Source organism: Scomber scombrus, chromosome 6, assembly GCF_963691925.1.
Source record: "Scomber scombrus chromosome 6, fScoSco1.1, whole genome shotgun sequence".
NCBI lineage: Eukaryota > Metazoa > Chordata > Actinopteri > Scombriformes > Scombridae > Scomber > Scomber scombrus.
In genome coordinates this window covers 19742298-19759698 of record NC_084975.1, presented here as the reverse complement: position 1 = coordinate 19759698, position 17401 = coordinate 19742298, and the positions used below count along the sequence as shown (strand labels likewise).

Here is a 17401-nt window from a genome sequence, read left to right as displayed (position 1 = left end):
GACTCTCAGCTGATGTGACTTGGGGTATGGCTGTGCTTTCCTGACTGCAAGCCAAAGTTCCCAGCCGAGCAGACGATGAGAAACATACAAATCCCTTCCAGATGTTCCAACCAATGGCCCTAATTTATCGACAGTGGAGTCCAAAAAAACAGGGGTGATTTCCTTCCCTTCTACGGCAGCAAGACTTGTCCCTGGTGTCCCCACTTAGTGGTGAAAATATAAGGCCACGATTGTGACCTCACTCACTGACCCAATGAATGCCCCATAAATTGAAATAACACCATCTTGTCAATGCACAGTGCTTAAATGTATGCTACCTGCAGACATTGTTTGTATAATAAAGACAGGAATGAAAAAAAGCTCATCTGACCATCAAATTAGATTGAGTCTTTTCTCTGCATGAAAATAATATTGTTTTAGACTCAACCAAGAATCCTACTAATATTAAAGAAAAATAAACCTTAGATTTTGTGGCTCGTGCTTGTGTGGTTTCAGACATCTGCACCACTGTAGCTGTCTTTGCTCATGTTACTATTTCCTGCTTTGTTCTACCTCAATCATACTGGCCACCATGCTTCTGTCAGGTAAGTGAGGGTAATGTTTTCTCATCATAAAGAATATCATGTTGCTGGTTTTAATATGGATAAAGCTGTATACCTAAGTGTCTGTGGATGAATAGATTTTTTTTTTTGTAAAAATAATAATTGATTTCTTTCTCCAATGACATATTCCCCAAGCACAGCATACTATATAGGGGTGCAAAGATGATTGAAATGCAAAGTACAAGGCAGAGTGGTCGGCTACCCTCCTGTTTTAAATCAACAGGCTTTTAAATAACCACAGACGATCCACACTGCTGTTGTTCCTGTTAACAGCTGTCATTTGCAGAGCCAGAGTAGCTGTGATCCAACTTGGCTGGATACCTTGGATGCTGCTCAGGTGGTAGCTGTTGGGAGTAATGGTTAGGTTATGTGTTTGTGTGTGATTATCATGTGACAACACATTCATTTTTTAATTAATCCTAAGTACTTAAAATGTGTTACAGTTTCACGTGTTATTATTATTATTGTTTTATTTTATGTTTCTTTTGTTTTTTTACAACAAAACAAGAAAAAAAAGCATACAACTGCACCAGATTCCCCATGGACCCAAAAGGCTAAAGGTCTACTGCATGTTACTGGGTGCTGTGCATTGATTAATCTCAGATATGTTAGAAGATTTGCACCATGAAAGTACAATACCAACTAAGGGTTCTGTGGCCCTGTATAGCAGACGTCTGTTAAAATCAGTTTTTTAATCATTAAAGTTCTCACCATGTCTGTACCTTTGAAGCTGCTCTGGAGCTTTTGATGATATCAAATGATCGTCCACACCACAGTATATGGGATTTGCTGATTGGTCACAGAGATCAGGTCACAGAGATAGACCATGAGATGCTTAAGCTTGTAAGCAATCTTGGAAGAGAAGTCCTCTTAGCGCTTGTAAAAAAGATTTAAAAGCTCCAGAATAGCTATTAAATGGACTTCGCGGTGAGATAGTTTTTTCTCATCTTCTGTTTCCAAAATAAAAATAAACTTATTTTTAAGATCTTTTTCAGATTAAATTTTGCTTATGGTGCCTATTCACAATTACCACAAACTAAATGACACCCATACAAGTACATTGTGATGAATCACAAAGCTGCTACATCTGTGTTCACCATATATAATGGAGGGTGAAACAGTACATATTGTATGCAATGCACAGATGGTGATTGCCCAACAGTATTTTGTTTGTCCTTGGCACCAATTCAAACTAACATACATACTCATCAAATGATTAATTTCACAAATGTTGTAACAGACTTAAATTGTGTGTGTGAGAAAACAAACTCCCAGTTCAAACAAAGCAGAGTTTAGGTCAAGATGTTCCAGAAAGGAATTGCCTGGAAGAGACTGAAAGTATTTGACAGCATCTCCTCATTGTGCAGGCGATACCTCATACCATCCAATGTAGCTGTTACTGGTGCTCATCATCAGTCTTTGGACAGCCTCCTGAAGTTCAGTGAGATAGCTCAGCTACACATGTTGTAAACACCATCAGTCATTTCTGCATGACAACATTTCAGCTTAGTAATCATATCCTTTATTCGACCCCCTAACCTTTCATTGCATCAGTGTTACTCAATTCCATATTTATCGTCTGCTCAGTGTACTTTCACTTATTGGTTGATAAGTCACAAGTTTTTATCTCATCAAACGTTGTCAGAAAGTCAAAACAAAGATTGCCTTACTAACATCGATATGAAGGGTATGACCCCAGACATGTGAACTGCATGTTCTGTGTGTAGTGTTAACCTGAAACTAATACAGCTGTGACTATGACATCAAAATACATAACCATGATTTAAAACTTTCTATGATAACATGTTGTTCATCTTTGTGTTGACAATCAAAGTTCAAATATTAATTCACCAATTAAATGTCATAGACCATGACATAGAAAAAATGCACTGCTAAACTAAATACACAGTGATAAATGAAGCTTAGTGAAAGTTCAGACAGGAAGACCACTTTTTGTATACTCACGTCATAGTCTTATTTACTCATTCTTTAGTCATTCTGATCCTTCTCACAGCTCAAACTGATCTCTGTCGAAGCTAATAATGTCCTTGCTTGTTATTTCTGGAACATCAATTAACACGTCAGTTGTTCACGTCACCTGGTCAAGTCTTACCAATATCACAGTGACACACCTTATTTGTCAGACTATCATATTGCAGCTGTCTATTTACATGTTCCCCTTCTCCGCTCTGCTTGATGTTGTTTTGCGCAACCACCTCCCCATCACCATCCAGTCTTCAGATTCCTCAATGGAACACTTCAACCTCATCAGCCGGATCAGTCTTAGCAAAGTCAGATTGACATCATTTGTATCTGTGCTCTCTCTCCTCTATCTCTTTCTCCCTTCTTTCTCTCCTCCTTCTCTCCTCTTCCTTCGCTCTCTCCCCTCAATCCCGACCGGTCAAGGCAGATGGCCGCCCACCTAGAGCCTGAGGTGGTCGGTTTCTTCCCAAAAAGAGGAGTTTTTCTTGCCACTGTGGCCAAGTGCTTGTTCGTGTGGGAATGTTGGGTCCCTATCTAAATTAATAATTTATACAGTCTAGTCCTGCTCCATGCAAAAAGTGCCTCAAGATGACTTTTGTTGTGATTTGCCCGAAATTGATTGATCGACGTCATGCTGCTGCTCAGCACTGACGTCCTTTGATTCAAAAATTCTCCCTGCAGAATCCAAGCACCAAAGACTTTGACAATACCTAATCATTAATATAATCCGCCTAATAAATAAATACAATTATTTTACTTAATTCTCTGGTCTTTCCTGATTGAAATGGCTTGTCCCTCAGATTAACCTCTTGCAGTTGGAAAAGCAACTTTAATTCTTTACTTTTAACTAAAGAAAAGCAGATTTGACACAAATATCTGATCTTTAAAAAGAAGAAGGATATAAGTGAATCAGACTGTCTATCGGATTTATACTGGTTATTGCTGCAATAAAATTAAGCTGTTGGTAGTGTTTCAGCTTTAATTAGCTTCTACTCAGGTTTTACGCCTCACAGACTGAAGTCTGGTTTGGAAGAAAGCTTTTCTGTTTATACTATATAGTTAATGAATTATATAAGGTAACACAAGTCACATATCAATTCTCTAAGTCATTAGTAATCTCCTTTAGGTTACCCTTCACAATTATATGCCACACTTTCAGTTTGTTAAATAATATGCTGGGGAGTTCTTTTGGTCACATTTCACTTTCACATGCTCAGTGAACTTTATTCAAATGAATTCCAAATTTGCATACACAGTGTCACATTACTTCATCTTTGTTACAGGAATGTTAATTCTAATAACAATGTGCTTGTTTGCTGTGATAATTGATTTGTCCAGAAAATGAGCTATGCAGTGTTGGGACTTATCTTGGGAAAGCAGTTTACCAGTTTGCATGCCTTGTCCTCTGAGTACTCAGGCAAGAGACAAATACACCCCCGGATGAGGAGATAACTCCACTGACACCTGCTTCAGTAATCCAAGCATGTTTGAGAGAATATATGAAATTGAACCCAGTTTCTATTTATTCTTTTTAACCATCTACTATAAAAGGAAGACATATGCTTTGAAAAGTGCTATAATAATTTGTAAGCAATTATTCACGGCAAAATGGTAAAAGACTGTGTAAGAACAAGAGAACAAGCATTTAGGTGTTTATTATTATCCCATACAAGTTATATAGCAATTTTATATGCACCAATGCTTTTTATGTCTGGGAAGTGCGATTTTTTTAAGCATGTCAAAATATTTCTGTAGACTTTAGAAGGAAGGAAGGATTCCCAACTATTTTGGCCACAAACTGTCATACCTGTACTTTAGGTATCACCGAATGAACTTTACTGTAAATATCAGCATCAACTAATGTACTCAGTGTTTGTTTGTTTTTTAGTTTTTTTGAATTTTGAGATTGCACTCTGAAAATTGGCTTAATTTAGTCTTCCTAATGGAAGAAGAGAGATACATCAAATGCTATTAATCTACCTGGTTAGCTGTTAAATAGACTAAATGGTAAATGGATTGTTTTGAGTTGTCTTCCGACCACTCAAATCACTTTTACACTACAGGCGATGTACTCCCATTCACACACAGTCATACACATCTAACAGGGGCTGCCATGCACAGTGCAAACCCGCTCTTCTGATCATCATTCACACCATCACACATATTTTCCAAGGACACTTCGACATGTGGACTGAGACCACTGATCCTTCGACGACCCCCTCTACCTCCTGCACTACAGCCACAGTTACTTTCTCAGTCAACATTTTATTGAGTAAACTAATCCTACACATTATCATACATGGGTAGGCAAGACTTCACCTTGGTGCTGGTGCCACAGGGAAGGTAAGGTAATTATAGAAATAAAAAATGTTTCTATTGGGCAATGCACACAGCAGATGTGTTTATCACTCCAGGGTCAGGAGTAACAACCATTTCATTTAAAAATAAATTGAAAGGTGGCCTGGTGATGGTCACCAAAATGACCGTCACGATCCTGTTGTGATCATGAGTATGACCACCAAATGTCATGCCTCTCTGATTATTGTTTTTAAAAATACAGTATGTTGGCCAGAGACAGACAGACAGACAAACATGTGTTTCCTTAGACTCAAAAACATTATCTTAAATATTTCTGGACATCTTGGGTGCTCTGGAACTGTATTGCAGTAATAGTTCAAAATAAAGCACTTGAAGGAATAAAAGTTGTAGCTTAGGTTCAAGCACTGAAAGTCGTTAAAGCGGCAGTTGATGTGAAAAAGCTGAGAGTGGGCCAAAGGTCAGTTGAAGTGTAAACAAAGTTTAAGCACTGAATATATCTGAATTGTAAAAGGACTTTCTGCAAATGGAAGTGTTGAAAAAAGTTCATGTCAGGTGTCAAATGTTGGTTCAAGTGAAAGCGGTAAAAGCTGTGACACTTAAAGTGTAAGTGCTAAAAATAGAGAGATGGAAATGTCAGACATTCATCTTTCATCATTCATTAATCTCTTTTTTCCCCCCACAGATCCGATTCTAGCAGGATGATTGGTTTGATGATGATCCAAAAACAAGGTATTAACAAATTAGATGGATGTGATGACTTAGGCCATAACTTTTCTGTTGTTCAGTTACAGTATACACTCAGCCCACTTTTGATCAAGTAACCCTTCTACCTGTGATGGACTGTGCACCCAGGAGCAAATTGCTCTCGTGCAACAGATTTCCTGTTGGACCAAAGACTAAATTAGCACCATGTGCAAAAAATATCATTTTAATTTCCCTGTAAAAGTATTAATGTGGCTTCTATACCATGCAGCATTTCATGACTCCAGTGTCCGATGTGTCCTGCAGATGCATCTCTGACCTGAATTTCACCACATAACATACATATATATATATATATATATATATATGAGTATTCATAGTATATCCTTCCATGCATTCTTGAGGTCATGGTGAGAGCAATAAAAGACAATTTGTGGAAGGGGATATTTCTACATGCGCTTCCTTAAAGCTTGTCCCATCCTGAGCTAAAAATGAACTGGCCTTAACTCTAAAGCCACTTGAGTTGCTTTAATCAAAGTTACAACAAAATGCCTTTCAAACATGAATGACATCAGCTCTTAGATGAAAAACAGCAGATGGCTCAGATAAGGGACATCTTTGACTTCCTGCTTAAAACCCGACAGCCTCAGACCAAAAGACCCCATGGGAATATTGTGCCCCTGTTTGGCTTCCATTTTAATATCATGTACACACTCACGCATCATCAAGGAAATGTCATGCACAACGTTTAGTAACCAGCTGCTAAATTGCAAGAAACATAAACAGAGACAGTGACTTTTCCTCAGAAACGGTGAGAAATTGGTGATATATATTCTGCATATATTGCAAACAAGATGATAAAATGTTAATTAATATTGAATATGGCTTATTACTGGAGCATACTCAAACTGAGATGTTATTTTTGAGATGTATTCGTACATAAATTGCAACTGAGCCAGATCAAAACAACCTGCAAGCTTCCGTTTGCAGTATTGCCTCAACGTTTACCATCAACCTCCCATACTCTCTTGGGGTGTGAAAGCTGTGAATCACTGAAAAGGTTACTGATCCTGAATTCATATGTGAATGTTGTTTTTTCTTGCTCCTCAAGCCTCATATCCACCATTAACACTAACACCTTTCACAGCTCTTGTAGAGGGACCATTTGTTGACTGTCAGTCAATTTGATGAGGTGTTGATTAGCTCCTTGTGAGAAAAGGCTGAGTCTTGTGAGGGGCTGCTCAGGTCCATCAGTGTGGTAGTGTTTTGACAGGAAAACATGTTTGTGCGTGTTCCCATGACATTAACAGGATGGAACTGTACTAAATTCATTTTCAAGCTGTTTCTGTGTCAACATTGTCAGTTAAATGGAATCACACCACTCAAATTGTTTGGGTTGTTTTATTTAAACAAGCCAATTTAAACAAGCATGCATATGAAGCTATATAATTGAGACTGGCTTATCCAACCCCTGTCCTTATAGAAATTGTTAGAAAGAGGCGTCATCTCATTTACCCGCGCAAGCAGCATGGCTCTATTGGATGGCAGTGGTGGTCTGTCAGCATGTTGGTCAGTCTTGGTCCAGACTGAAATATCACAACAACTATTACATGGACTGCCGTGCAATTCTGTACAGACATTCATGGTCTCAAAGGTTGAATCCTACCGACTTGATCTCCTGACTTTTAGTGCCACCAAGAGGTCAACAATTATAATTTTGCCTTGGATTGCCATGAAATTTCGTACACACGTTATGTCCCCCACAGGATGCTTTTAATAACATAGGTGATTCTTGACTTTTCATCTTGCACTACCAGGTTAAAATTCATATGTCCAAAACTTTAGTTTATGAGCAAATACCAGCTAAATTTCAGCCATGTGTTTGTATTTGTGTTAATTACCAATATTAGCCAAAGCAAAACAAAACAAAAAAACGTAAGGTGACTGTAAAAACTACCTGCTAAGCATTAGTATCTACACACCATTGTGAGCATGTTGCCATACTGACTTATGCATTTTGCCCAAAGTACTGCCTCATGGCTGCAGACTGCTGATTATATCACCTTAAAAGAATATAGAAAATGACATCCGATGTATGTTTACTTTTTAAGGTTCATCGCTTCAAGATCTACATCAAGTTAAATATCAGTTAAGGGGTCTGTTGTTGATCAGGCAACTCCCCATACTGTGTACCTCAGTGCAGATGTTAATCATAAAACTGACTATGAGTGATTACATGTCACATTACAGATAAGATAAGACCATATTGATGCAACATGAAGAAGCTTGTGCAATCTAATATGTTGACTGTTGACATGATTAAGATGTTCTTTATGTTTGTTATGTACACAGACAAGATGAGAGAGTTAATAAAATAAAGGATATAGAGCTGAGAGGCAGGCAACAGAGAGAGATAGTGGTCTCAGTCCTCTATAATGGACTGTAGAAGATATTCTTTCGGATTATGGGGGATGAGAGACATCCTCTACACAAACATATATTGTGGACTGACATATTGAATACAGTGGAAGGCTCAAGCTACTGGTCAGTCACTTACTGATGTTTTCTCTTCCCCTTCATCCCCTCCAGTATTAGAAGTATAGCCAGAGGTTTGTATGTATGATGTGTGGTGTATTATATCTTGTCTTTATATTAATGTCAGATAATAATGTGATAACTATAATCTTAGTTTTTAAGGATGTAAATTAACCTTAAACCTGGGAATTCAGTTTTTTAGGGATCAGATTTTACTTTACTGGTGGACCAGAATGTTAGTACCAGTGGGAAAAGAAAGAAAAGATGTTATGTTTTTTTTTGTTTGAGACTCAGAGATGTTGTAAGATGTAGGAGAGGTTGAAAGCACCTTGGTGAGTGTGTGTCCAAAGAATAACAGAGGGCGCAAGACCATAGCAGAATAAGTGTAAAGTGTGTAAGTGTAAATTGCTACTCTCTAGACTGTCCCCTTTTTCTGCAACAAGGGCCAAGGGGCTTGGACAGCCCAGCTCAGCATGGCATTAAAATCCCCTAATTTGTAGTTGTATGAAGGGTTCAAAATGGGATAATTGCTTGTCATCCACAGTCCAGACCTGCAAAGACATTCCAGTGTTAGCTCTTGTTCATCAAAAGTAAGTACATGGTGATATTTAAAATGGTATAATTATCCCCAAGAAACTGATTTAAGATGCCAAACATAATAATCCTTAAATGAAAAGATGATTCTTGAACTAATGTGCACAGTAGGATACGCTGAAGAATGTAAGCTTCCTCGTAGATGGATTTTGGGGGAATTCACTGTAGTGAAGAGCCTACGTCTATTAGTTCTCAAATATCTTGTCATGACAAAAATAAAATGCCTCAACGAATTCCATTATTCGCCTGTATGTTGCGTAAATTGGAGGTTGATATAATGGCAGTCTGGGCCAACACATCTGTCAAACAGAACTAAGGACCAAATGATATAAAACATTCTTTGGTTTATCTGAGACAAATTAAACCTACAGAAGATTTTTTTCTGTGCAAATAAAGAATAAGCCATTGCAGAACCTAATTAATGTATGCTACCATTCTTGTAATTTGATTTGATTGTATGCATGCCGTACCTGGCATCTTGACAGCATGTTGTCAGAGGGATTCGATGATGGTTCACAGATCACAGGCACATGGCAGCTGAAATGAAATATGACTCTGACTCATTGATTCCTGGCTCAAAAATATCCCAGATTCCAGCAACTGACAACAACAGGAGCAGGGATTGTTAATAACTATTGACTCCAGATATTGTCCCTCATGTCAGGGTGTTTGATCACAGTGGGCCAGCAGTACATCAGTCAAGCATTGCACAACATATGGTCTACAGTCTAAAGCATGCAATAAAAAAACATCATATTGTTTTTCTATTTAATAAGATTCTCATAAATTTTAAATATGAACATTTTTATTAAATTAATATAAAGTATAGAAATACCTCTGTATTTGACTGTAAGTGTTGTTGTTTTTTTAAATCATAACTTCAGGTCCACATAATAGCTTTTTCTGAAGATTTGAGAATTTGTTTTGTGTCTAACTAACATAGTAGTTATGTAGTAAAAGTACTTTTAAAAAAAATATTTCTTTGTGTGGAAAATTTTTCCCATTTGTCTATCATCTGATGCATGTTATATCTCTGAAACTCTTGGAAGTCTAACACACAGTATCTATTTCCTCCCTGGAGACTTTTGCTTCCCACCACAAAGGCACAATAGCAATGATGATTTCATAATGTTGAATTATGTTGTTACATCATGTTCTGCCGCAGCACAAAGCAATTTTGAGTCGCTGTGCTCCAATGAAGGTGAAAGAACTTTGTGCCAATTCAATGACTGTATCGCAGTGCTCTGTGCTGTTCCCAGTTTGTGTCATTTTGTTCAATTATCATTTAAATTACACCGCAATATCATAAGACACCTGAACAAAACCAGTCAGGGGTGGCTCCTACTTTACATCTTGTAAACTCTGCAGCTTTCCTCAACCTTTATTTAAATAACTGCTGCAGGTGGACAAGATGTATGGTTGTCACATTGCTATTTTCCTTTGCATTCATCTTGTCAGAGCTATAATTTTGTTCATGTTGGTAACCACAAAATTACTATTCCATTTGGTGATTTGCTATCCAAACTGCATTCATGCCAAGCAGAATCAATTCCCTGTGTAATGCTTCACTGTCAGATGTGGAAGTAAACCTGCCATCCTGTAAACAATATGACAACAAATTATCAGGACAGTCAGAATCCAGTGTGTGGTGACCCATAATACTGGGAAACAAAGAATGTTCAGATTTATGTTATGATTTATCATATTCAAGCAGTTTTTTGGCAAGACAGTAGCCTCTAAACAGGTGACATTAAAATGAATTATTTAGTATTCTGGAAACAGTCATTCCCCTGTGGTCTAATGTTTCCAGAAAACATCTCAAATCACAGTTTAAAAAGTAAAACATATGACTGGGGAGTGCTGTCCTGCATCTCAAATATGGAATATCATTCAAGCATCTACTCATGGTCTGAGATATTGTGAGAGGCACTACTGCAATTCACTTGGATCCAATATAGCTTAAATGAATGATGATGCAAACTAAACATGTCTGCAGACCTTTACCTTGAAAAGTTGAATATAAGAGACATTTGAAGGTCAAGTTAATGTCATTGCGCACTAAATAAGAAATATGGGTTTCATTGTAATATTTCTAAAACCATTTTGTTAGTTTTTGGTTTCCCGGTGGGAAGACACTGAAAGTATGACTTGGCTTCTATGTAGGCAAAATTTAGTTATTGGTGGTAAAACCTACATTTCTTGGCACAAGGAAAATATGTTGGATACCTTAACACTGCCAAACGTAAAACTATAACCAATATTTTCCCTATAATGATTGAGCAGAAGCACCCATTAAGCTGAAAGGAGGTTTCGTGTGGTAGGCAAAGTAACACAATTTGTATAATACAATTCAACTAACAGGCCTTCATGAATTGTATAATGTTCAGTTTTTGACACTGTATTAAAGTGGTCTAGATTCAATCTTACGGCCTTTTTTGAGTTTGTGGTGTTGATTCCACTATATAAAGTGTCTCATATAATTTCTTCACCAGAAAATAGACTCTTTTGGGTTGACAAAGAGCACAGTTTAGCCACTTGATATTATTTTCAAGTAATTATTATCCCGTCATATCCCAACTAAGTCCCCAATTTAGTTTGGCAAATATACTGGCTGGATCTACTGCATAACAAACAAAAAGGTTCATTTATTTTGTCACAACTTTGATTCATATTCTAATGACCTTAAGATGCTTAATGGATGGGTTCATACATTTTCAAGTCTGTCATAAATGTAGGTCAAAGTGATGCGGGCCAAAATCCACAGGCCTCCTGCTCTACAAAAATGTAGTTAAAAGTTATAAATTATTTAAATCAAGTAGATATCTCTCAACATTACAGTCTTTTTTTTTTGTGAGAGCAGCATCATAATGTTAATGTGGGTAACACATATCACATTCACAATGTAATCATTTTATGACAATAGTGTTGTCTCACTGAGAAGAAAGCAAAACCATTACAGTCTTTTTAGTAACAGTTCCTCTTTTTGTTACTATTCTTCCACTGCAGAGAAACAGAGAAACGCTATCCGAGGAACACACAAAGAGGGAATTTTGTGCTAAGGCAGTAAATGTGGCAGATATCCTCTTGATATGACTAACTCAGACTGCTGAAGCCCCATATAAGCTTCACATTAACTTTTGAAAGAATTTGACACAAAATGACTGTGTGGACACACTGTGGATTTTGGCCACCATCACTTATATTGATTTTTTTTAATAGCCAGCAGGAGCAAGACAAATGATTACAGCAAGGATAAAACTTTATCAGTGTTCATATGGGCACCTGACTTTTGTTTTAACCTTTACATACTGTTCAGGGTCAATTTCTCCTAATTTATTTTACCCTGTCTTTTCCCACATTATATAGGACATTTTAAATAAAATGCATCTTTTAAAAAATTTTGTGCAGCCGATACACATTTTAATATATGCAAATGTACAAATTTGACCTGTGTTTATAAAAAAAAAATCAAAATCAGCATTCAAACATGTTGTATTCATTATTTTCCATAAAATGTTCTCCTGGACCATAAAATAAAGATTGTGAATGTCTTTATAATCAAACAGAAGGATTAATTAAACATGTATTAATGACTGACAGGGAATTTATGAATGTGAATTGCTGTATAGACGACTCATGAGGACCTAGCCTATAATAAGAGCCAATATATGCATCTTTCGAAAGTACAGTTCTATGGTTGGCAACCGTATGATTTCAAGACAAATGTCACCATCGTGTGGTGAACTTCTGCCATCACATTACTGGGTTTTTTGTTGCTAACTTGGCCTGTAAACTAAACCAACCTTCACTCAATCTGAAGCCGCCCATTGGTCAGAGAGAGCAGCCGTTTCTTCGAAGTCATTTGTGATTGGTTTGTTAGTAACACAGCAGCTAGCAGTATTTCTGAGGTTTTTCATCTGTAGCTTTAGCTTTCTGGTTGCGGTCTGACTTCGACAATCAACAGGTTAAGGGTGAGTGTTTGAGTTAATATACAGTATATATCATATGATTGCTAACATTAATGTGTGAATAAGGTTATCACAACCATACGCTTACTTTGTCTTCGTCTTAAAGTTATCGCTCGTAGTCGTAACCATCTCGGCTTTGATTTTTAGCATTGAGTAAAGTTAGCAGGGTTAAGATTTTTTCACTTAGCTCTAAGCTAACTTAACGACGTTAACACTAGGTGACGACTCCTGCACACTTTTTTTCGGCCAAACTGACTGTTCGGGCGGAACCGAGTCTTGGACATTAGCTATGCTGCTTTAGAGTTATACCAACACTTGCTGTCCTGCTCAGCTGCGCAACAAATTCATTTTAAATGTCGCGGTTTGCATCATTTGTGAAATGACGACGTGGGAGGCGCAGCACTGAGCCAACTGCTCGTGAAGCTAGGTAACGCTAACGTTGCTAGGCAACTAATGATCCTGTGTAAAAATATAACATTTCCACCCTGACCACAACTTTCTTCTTCTCTGTTCAGAAGAAAAAATCGATGTAGTGTATCACATAATCACGAGAAAAAACATTGCGTGTATCAAAATGTCAACAGCAGCAAATTGGATAACCCCTAACAGATGTACAGTCAGTTACCATGGTAACAAGCCACAAGATATAACGCTAACGCCAGCTCCTGACGACGTGCTCAGTTTCTTGCATATTAGAAAATAGTCGTATTAATGAAACGTTGACACGCTTTGTCAATCCAATGTTAGCGTAACAGAGGACGTCCTGGTGTGAGGTATGGTGGTGAAAATGAGGGGACATGCAGCTTAGTGCTTAGTGCAATGCTTCCGTTAGCACGACAGCTGAAGTAATTGGATATTAGCTTAAACGTTATGCTTGCTTTCCAACATATGTAAATGATTCATATGCCGCGTGTGCGCAAAAGTGAGCTCATGTATTTATGTGTCAGTTTTCACCGCAGAAATACTACAGTGTTCTCAGTGCGGTTTATAGGCTTCTAATCCGTTTGGTACGTCTTCATGTGTATTTTTAGGGATGGGAGAGCCGCCTGTGGTGATCCTTCAGCACCAGATGAGTGGTAGGTAGGGACGGTGCAAAAGCAATGTTGTGCTGCTGTGTACAATGAAGAAAATTTTCAGCTTTACTAAGAAGAAGAAATACCCATCTGGTACTCCTGACAATGGGAGTGTGCTTTCTGTTGGGTATGAAGTGAAAGAAAAAGACCTCGGGAAGGTTCACAAGGCTGCCCTAGTGGGCGATTTGGTAAAGTTGAAGCAGCTTGCTAAGAAGAATGATATCAATCAGCTTGACAAAGAAAATAGGTAAGTGTGGTTGTTTGCAGCTCTCTCACATCCCAGGAAAAGTGTTGTCTTTGTTGGATTAAATGCTGTCCATGATCCTGCTTTATATTGTAGTCCATGTGAATAAGTTAACACAATATGAGTTCACCATTTGTCATAGGATATAGCCGTAGGGTTCATTTGATTCATCAATTAGTAGGCTTTAAAGAGTTTGTCAAATAGTTTTTCCAATAATATTACCCCTCTAAAGATAAATGCAGCCTTGTAGATCTCTCAAAACTCTAGGGCCTCTGAAATAGGAAAGAACACTTTTTTGTATAATTTATATTGTGGCAGCCCTAGTGTATATTGTTCCATGTCTTTTGCATTATGGCATTTTGTTTTCATGGCAGTGCTGCATTATGAAAAGAAAACATATTTTGCATACATATTTTGGCAGTTGACTGCAAAGTGCCAGCTGTTTTAAGCACATAGCAAAATGTACATGACACTCCGTTGTATCTTTTCTACTTAAGTTACAAGGTGGGATCTAGTTACCTGGCAATTTACAGAATGGTCTCTAATAGAGAAAATTAGTAGGCTATCAGATCCCCAGTAGCCAAAGTACAAATAGGCTTAGTTACAGTTACAGACTCTTTGAAATTACATTTTTGAAATATTTATTATACATTGCCTATTTGAAAATGATATTCTTAAACTTGTAATTATACCAGCTTCTATTAAATGAGTCAAATAAATCACTATTTTTTTTGCACAATGAATGAAATGATTTGCAATAATCTAATCTAATCTGTTATAATGTTTTTGGTTTTTTTTATTGGTAAGAACAGGAATTCTTGCATATAATAAACCCTCTCCTTCACTGTTACAGAACAGCACTTCATATTGCATGTGCCAGTGGCCATGTTGAGGTGGTGCAATTCCTCGTTGAGAGCAAAGCCAAGCTTAACCTATGCGACAATCAAAATAGATCCGCCTTAATGAAGGTAATCCTGGATGGTGACACTACAAGACAGAGTGATTCTTAATTTCAATCTAAAACATAAATTAATGATCATAGTCGGCTACTTTTGTCATACATTGTGTCAAGCCTTGTTTCAGGCCTTGTCTATGCATTAATTTCAACTCTCCACTATATTAGGCCGTTCAGGGCCAGCATGAGCGCTGTGTGAGCTTACTGCTGGAGAATCATGCTGAGCCGAGCCTTGTGGACATCAATGGCAATACTGCTCTACATTTGGCAGCAAACATCCCATCTCTCTCTACTGCTCTCCTGCTTCTGGAGCATGAGGCAGCCATCAATGCCCAAAATAAGGTAATTCTCTCTGGCTGTCTACCACAGCACAATTTCTCGGCCTCAATATCAGGACAATCTTCAGTTAATGCACACTGAGGCTTCATTAAAACCTAGCTAGCATCATTTTCCAAATATATGTATTTGAATTGTACATAGAACCAACATAACAACACAAGGTAACTGACAGACTCATGTATCTTGATTTTTTTTTAAAGTATTAACATTTTGGCATGGCTGTTGACAATTATTATATTATCACCATCAATATACAGTACGTTGCCAGAATTTAAGGCACTTCAGAACTTCAGATGGTTAGATTTGTAGCCATCATGCAGTACTATCAAGAAGGCCTCTGATCAATCCCAAATTTATTCTTCAGCATGACAAAAACCCCAAAAATACAACCAGATTAAAAATAACTTTTTAAAAAATAACTATTTTGAATCTAGCTTGATGATGTCACCACTGTGAAAGTGATTGTGGTAAATAAATAATTTTTTAATGTTATGAATTTGTAAAAATGCCAAAGAGCTGAAAAATAAAAACCGAGCATTTGTACTGGGATGTAAAAAACATTCAAAACAACACACAAGAACAAGGACAACTAGAATAAAGAAACAATATCAACAAAAAAACAACACAAGTCAAAGAGACACTGTACCAAATCATATTATTCCAGTCCATATAATGTTTAAAAATGAGTTTAAACTTACTTTATGTTCTACGTGTTTTAATTTCTTAACTACAGTTGTTCCACAGATAGACTCCTTTTGTTGTGAGACAATTCATTTTAGCATATTTCCTCACTATTTGTTTTTTGAACATAGATATTCCTCTGAGATCATGTTAACCTTCCCTCATTTGAAACAATCCTTGGATACTGTTTGGTAACTGTTGATTTTTAAATCTGCACATGATTTGAGTAGATGATGATATGAATGAACTATAATCAAATTTTTAGGACGGTTTCTCACCCTTAACCGTGGCAGTCCGTGAGGACCATATCGAGATGGCTGAGTTTCTCCTGAAGGAGAGTGCTAATGTGAATAGTTTGGCCCAAGACCAAAGGTCAGTACTAAACAAGGACACATTTGTGATACAGCGCATTTAGAATGATCTTAATGTTGCTGAATGGCTTGTTTACACTTGGTCATTTTACTTGCAGGTCTCCGTTAATGATAGCTGCTGGCAATGGACAAATTGGTATGTTACGTCTGCTCTTGCGGTATGAAGCAGATATTACACTAAAAGATACCAAAGGATGGTCGGCTGATGACTACGCAGTGATGAATGGGCATCATCCGTAAGCTGAGTTTCTCTTCTTTGCTCATATTTTTTTTACAGCAGTATTTCCTCATGAGGTGTATGGTTTGATTTATTTTTTCCATTAGAAATCTTTTTTTTAATTGTTGCTTTTATTCTTTATTTTTCCCTCTTTGTTCCTTGTACATGCTTATGGTGCCTCTGCAAACCTGAAATCACAAGAAGAAAGTTCAAGACAAACTCTCAAAAGACATTATGACATTTTCATTCTCTTGACTCTCTTGTAGTTGTTCCCTCCTGATAATTGAGCATGGTACCCAGAGGAAGGATGGTCCCTCCCTATCTCAAGGTCCGAGCAAAAAGAAGAACAAAACGCTGCTGGGCAGTCCTTCCCAAGATGTTGAAGCAGGCTTCTCTTTGGGAGGACCTGCCACTGACAAAGATGGTAATGGAGAGTTTTCTCCACATGATAATGAATAAAAGCGGAGTGAGGAAATTTTAAGGTAGTTGTTGTACCGTTATTGTGTCTATTCATTATTGACCCTGATTATTTCATTTATTCCTCATGCAATACCCCTTGACTGGAACTAGAACATGGAGCAAATGAAGCAGGGGGAGGTATTACTTTGCTTAGAAGTAGATTTGTTTGCAAAATCAGTCAAATGCTGTCAATATCTTGCCAGTAAAGACCATTAATACTTATTAAGAATAGGTACTCAGCCTGCTCCTGTTTTTTTATGTTGCTTGGTTTGTATTTCTTTGTGTGCTACACTTTTTTCAGTCTTTTAAGAATGAGATGCTTTCATGTTTTGGCTATAGTATTTCTATGAAAATGTATA

At 37.3% G+C, this 17401-nt stretch overlaps 2 protein-coding genes across 2 annotated transcripts in view; one reads left to right on the top strand and one right to left on the bottom strand.

Moving 5' to 3' along the window:
- Nucleotides 1-17401, bottom strand: part of ptdss2 (phosphatidylserine synthase 2) — a 261708-nt gene that overhangs the window by 132913 nt on the left and 111394 nt on the right. The gene's annotated exons all lie outside the window — the stretch shown is intronic.
- Nucleotides 12647-17222, top strand: LOC133982075 (ankyrin repeat domain-containing protein 7-like). The gene is made up of 7 exons (XM_062420988.1): nucleotides 12647-12706; nucleotides 13735-14023; nucleotides 14874-14988; nucleotides 15144-15317; nucleotides 16261-16367; nucleotides 16465-16602; nucleotides 16850-17222. The coding sequence occupies exons 2-7, from the start codon at nucleotides 13824-13826 to the stop codon at nucleotides 17040-17042; spliced, it is 927 nt and encodes a 308-aa protein (XP_062276972.1). The 5' UTR covers nucleotides 12647-12706; nucleotides 13735-13823; the 3' UTR covers nucleotides 17043-17222.